This window comes from Colias eurytheme, chromosome 5 (assembly GCF_061535395.1).
Source record: "Colias eurytheme isolate Ceu_HAF_F1 chromosome 5, ilColEury1 Martin Lab GWU primary, whole genome shotgun sequence".
Taxonomy (NCBI): domain Eukaryota; kingdom Metazoa; phylum Arthropoda; class Insecta; order Lepidoptera; family Pieridae; genus Colias; species Colias eurytheme.
Genome location: NC_142984.1, coordinates 11505269 through 11510595, shown reverse-complemented (window position 1 = coordinate 11510595; position 5327 = coordinate 11505269). Strand labels below are relative to the sequence as shown.

Here is a 5327-nt window from a genome sequence, read left to right as displayed (position 1 = left end):
GTACAATGTACTAGGACTAAAATATACACGAAATAATATTCTAAATTATTGATGTAACACAATTAGCGGTCTTATCACTAAAAGTTGATTAGTTTAAAATTTTTGCCGCATACATTAATGAGAAGAATCTGTATCCGAATAAATTTTGTAAGAACCAAAGGGCTGGTTGTTATGGATATTATTGGCAGCGACATACCCGTACAGATTCCGGTAGTTCCCCGTAATACCGTACAGGCCTGGAAGATAATAACCATAGTTCGACAGAAATACTGCTAGCAAAGGGTCTACTAACAAGTGATTGGGGCTATTAAACCCTTCGACTATTCGTAGCGGCATGTAAATAAATTTATTGGAATGGCGACTGCTCTGCCTTGAGAGAGCGTAATTTGGCAGTCTATCACTACTTCTTATGTTATAGTTAGCAAGGATCTTAATGAAGTCATCTGTTGGGTTGTTTCGTGGTACTTCTTTAAGTGGAGGAAAGTCCTCGTCAATGCTACTTTCTGCTATGACGTCATCGTCCACGTTTTCTGTGACTGCATACTTAACATTACTTGCTTTGCTGCTGTCTACTTTAAATGTTTCTTCATTTGCGTCAATGTCTTCTATAAGATTTTCTTTAGCGGAATAATTTTGATCGTTCATTTTCTTTGCTTTTCTTCTGAGTGTTTCAGTTCTTTCAATGTTTAATTTAAAAGGTATTTCTGTGGTGATTCGATGTTCAAAAGAATTGTCATCTATTTCATCGGAGTTTTTATGAGGCAGTACATCTGTAATGTCACGATAGAAATTGTTAGTATCTAAATAAAAATAATTTTGTGTGGAAACGAAGTTGTTTTTTATTTCTAAAATATGAAAATTAATTTATATCCTATCCTGATGTAGTGGATACTATCAGTCCAGAGTATTATATCCAATCCATCAATAATTTTTATTAAAATTGACGCAATGTGGTTGATTTTATAATTACAAAAAACGTGATTATAAAAATATTAAGTTTTTTTAAGGAATATGTATTTGATTTCTTGTATTAAATTATTGGATTACCTTTTCTATGTACATCCAGATTTCTAGGATAAAAGCCTTCATACATTTCACGGTTATCAGGTAATTTAATATTCTCTCCAGTAAATGCTGAGTCCGCGTCACTTTGCCAGTCTGTTTGGGAATTCCCGTAAACTTGTGCTTGAATGAAATTTCCCGGATTAACCGCCTTTTCTCTTGATATGGGAGTCCAGCCATTGTCGGAGATAAACTCGCAAGTGACTGTTAAGAAAAACATCTGAAATTAAAAGTGTAATATTAAAATTTGGCACGCAACCAATGCAACACCTGTTTTATTAAATCATTTTATAAAAATCTGCGATATATTACAGGTGAACGTTATGAAAAGATTTTTATCTCCAAGAAAGATAACAATTTGAAATCAATTGACATAATCTAAGAATTTTAAGAAGCACTTTAAACAATATTTTCATACATAAAAAAGAGAAAAATTCAGAAATGAAAGACTAAACTCTATTTATTCTTTAAATTCGATCGGCAAATTTATTAAAATCCGTTGAAGTCTTTAATTTCTAAATGTATACTCGCATAAAATCAAACACTAGATAATACTAAAGAGGAAATTGTTTACTCACGCTAAGCAATCCGAGTTGAGATGCCATCATGTGTTGGACTGAACGAGCAACGTTAAGTTCACACAAAACGGACCGTGACGGGTCACTGAATATGTTAAGCATAGTACAGACAGTATTGTATTTTCGTGGTTGATTTTAAGCGAGTTTTAAAAATTAAATAAATAAATAAATAACAAGACATTAGACGCGATTTATATATTATTACTAGCTTTCTGTCTACAGCTTCGCCTGCGATCTCATACATAAACCTGCATAGTTCCCGTTTCCGTGGAATTTCTGGATTTCAAGCTATTGTTTACCAAATTTCATCTAAATCAGTTCAGTGGTTCATTCGAATCCCGCTTCGCGATGGAATCCTATCCTATTAATATTATAAACTAGCGGTCCGCCCCGGCTTCGCCCGTGGTACATATTTACGTTTTCTCTACATAAAAACCATCCTCGTACTTCAAGGAATATAATAAAAAAAGAATTATCGAAATCGGTTCAGCCGTTCTCGAGTTATTCTTTAAAAATGTATAAGTATATAATGCCATATAACCAAAATATCAAATAGGTAAGGATTTTATTTTTAATCTGAAAAGTAAAAAAACGGTAGGTAAGTATAGTTAGTTTAGTTGTTTTTATAAAGTTGGAATATCATCAACACAATATTTTTTACTCTTAGATATTTCAACAAAGATGCCTTCTTTCACAATAATAACTTGATCACACATCAACATAATATATTACAAATTTTTGTACTTAATTTTTCAACCAATAAGCTAGTTCTATAAAATTTACAGGCAGTGTGTACGATACTTCAAAAGAATTCTTTTTTAATGTCCTCGTGTAGTTAAACATGAAAGAGCTTTTAGCAAATTATCGTAATGTGAGACCATTCCCACCTACAAGTCAATTAGAAAGTTAAAATCTCCATAGTTATATCGTTTCCCTCTTCTATTTTCGTTAATATACTTAATATTATAATGAAAATACTCAAAGAAAGAATTTTAATTATTTTATATTTCGCCTCGCAATTAATTATGTATACCTTAATACTAAATTTGCCTATAAATGTGTCAATGTTTCAACAACCTTCATAATAACATTGTAAAATAGATCTCACATTCAAAATGGCGCATGCAGTAACGCGCGCTAATTGCGCATTTCCCGCCAAATCTGATGCCAACATGACAGCAGCTGACAGCTCCTAAAATTCAGCATTTCCCTGTTTCTCTTAGCTACGTGTCATTCCACAATTTACCTTATTAACTGCAATTAAAAAGTTGACCTGAAGCTTTGCATATTACATGAGGGAAAATTTTATAAATTTTTATGTTAGATTTGAGATACTATCATCATTAACAAAGAATTTACTTCGCTTGTAGTAGAGTGTACACAAAAGTATATCGAAATAATACAAAAAAAAATAAGATTATTTTTATTAGATAGGTATAATATTATGAGATTGAAATTTGACTTCAGTTTTATTATTTTCTAGTTAGAAATAAGTATAAAAATTGTTCTCAAATTAAAACAATCGATAATCCTACATCACGAATAACAAAAATTTAGATAAATCAATAAAACTTGAATAAACTTATTCTGTAATTGCATATTCCTTATTTTCCTTCATTAATAATGGTTTTTCATTCCATATTCTTAAAGTTTCGAAAGTAGGTGGTATTATTACTGCCTCTTGAATTTGTGATGGTCCGGGGCTTTCCAATTTTGTTAAAGGTTCGATACTTCGATGTAATTTTGCAGATTTGCATTCATTGTGTTCTGGTTCTGAAAATATGAAAATATAATTAATTGAGTACCTTAAATATTACGGATACAATAATATTATATATTTAAATAATAATTTATAAAATTTGTATTTATGGAATATGGATATTCGTATTTAAATACATGTTCTTCCTGTATCCGATAATAATAAATTATTCATTCTATTGCTATCTACTATAATAATTTACCTGCTACAATAATTATTAATTTTTAGCAACAGATTTCAATCATATCATATCATATCCATCATAATTGGAAATGCGGTTGAGCGATTAATAAAATAAAAATGCACCTATTTTCATCATCAGAATTACGGTTTTGAGATGCAAAATTGTAGGCGTTATTATAATAATTATTATATTAATATCACAATTGAAATAGCGACATCTATGTAGCAGATATAGAAACTTTTTGAAATTGTATACAGAGCCATCTAGAGGCAATATTAAATATTACGTTTATTCTTGGTGTTGTGCAGTGTCGTGTTAGTTCATGGATTACTTACTAGAGGGCGTAAAAATAAATATTGTTAATAAACTGTTACGTGACGACGGCGACGGTCATAAAATATTGTGTTATTTAATAAAATCAAAAATAGAAAATATGTCATCTATATTATTATGTATTAATTACTATCAAATATCAATAATTATATAATATAGTGCTAGAATAGTAATTATAGGTCTACCAGAATCTGATGGCATATTTATATTTAAGAAATAAAAGATTTTTATGTGGCAACTTATTTGACAACTATCAAATTGGATGTCAAATTATTTGTCTTTTTTGCAGTTGATGAATTATTTTTAGGATTTTGTCTAAAAAATCTTTGAAAATGTCGAAAAAGCCGCTGCGATCACAAGCAAGAGGTGTTGTTTATAATGTGTATAGAAAAACATTCGATGAAGAAGGGTCAAACACATCACAATTTTCAATTTTGAAGATTTTATTGGTAAATTGGACTTACCCGTTTTGATACTATAAATTAAAAAATATTATATGTAGGTAACTATAATATTGTTTGTTGATTAGAATACAATTTTATGAAAACTTATTACAGGAGTTTCCAATACGGCTATTCGTCAAGTCCAAGCTGTCCAAGTCAATTTTATAATGTGTGTCTGTGAATACTTACGAAAATAAACATAATTTTATTTTATTCTTATTTTATTTTATAAAAAATTATAAGCAGTTTTGATCTACATTATCATTATATCGATATTTTCACATGGCATACTGGTAAGGAATATACAAATATAGGTATGTGTAAATAATAATATGTATTACCTGTATAAAAGTAATTTGTATAATTGTATATTATACATGTAAGTATGTACCTACATAATATTAAGTGGATATCTCATTATTAAGTACAGTATTGTCCACTTATGTAATGTGAGTAATGATATTGAGGACAAAATAAAAAATAAGCAGTATCAAGATCGTTCAGTCCATTTTCCCTAGGGTTGCACACTCAAAATTTTGATTTCCCTAATTGCCATCAGATTCTGGTTTACCTATATATATCCATACTAATATTATAAATGCGAAAGTAACTCTGTCTGTCTGTCTGTCTGTTACTCAATCACGCCTAAACTACTGAACCAATTTGCATGAAATTTGGTATGGAGATATTTTGATACCCGAGAAAGGACATAGGCTACCTTTTATTGCGAAATATGTACCATGGCCGAAGCCGGGGCGGGCCACTATATAAAAATAATTTTGATTTTGTACATGTCAATCATTAGTTGTCAATCCTGTCAAATACGGTTAAATGTATCTACAGACGCTCCGATTTGGTTGGTGCCAACCATATCGGAACCGACAAGGCAACCATTCCAACATTGCTACAGATTGTCCGACGGTTGGCCTTCCAGCTGTCAGTTGACCAAAGAGTAATATGTCAGTTGA

General features: G+C 30.5%; 1 protein-coding gene and 1 long non-coding RNA gene across 2 annotated transcripts; one reads left to right on the top strand and one right to left on the bottom strand.

The window, feature by feature from the left end:
- LOC149908692 (uncharacterized) lies at positions 1 to 1670 on the bottom strand. Its single transcript, XM_090102342.1, has 3 exons — positions 1641 to 1670; positions 1048 to 1282; positions 1 to 770 (listed from the first exon to the last, which is right to left on the bottom strand). The coding sequence occupies exons 1-3, from the start codon at positions 1668 to 1670 to the stop codon at positions 115 to 117; spliced, it is 921 nt and encodes a 306-aa protein (XP_089958468.1). The 3' UTR covers positions 1 to 114.
- A 2431-nt stretch (positions 1671 to 4101) lies between these two features.
- LOC149908691 (uncharacterized) lies at positions 4102 to 4939 on the top strand. Its single transcript, XR_016456768.1, has 2 exons — positions 4102 to 4365; positions 4474 to 4939. It is a non-coding gene; the product is annotated as an uncharacterized LOC149908691 (long non-coding RNA).
- The last annotated feature ends 388 nt before the right edge of the window (positions 4940 to 5327 follow it).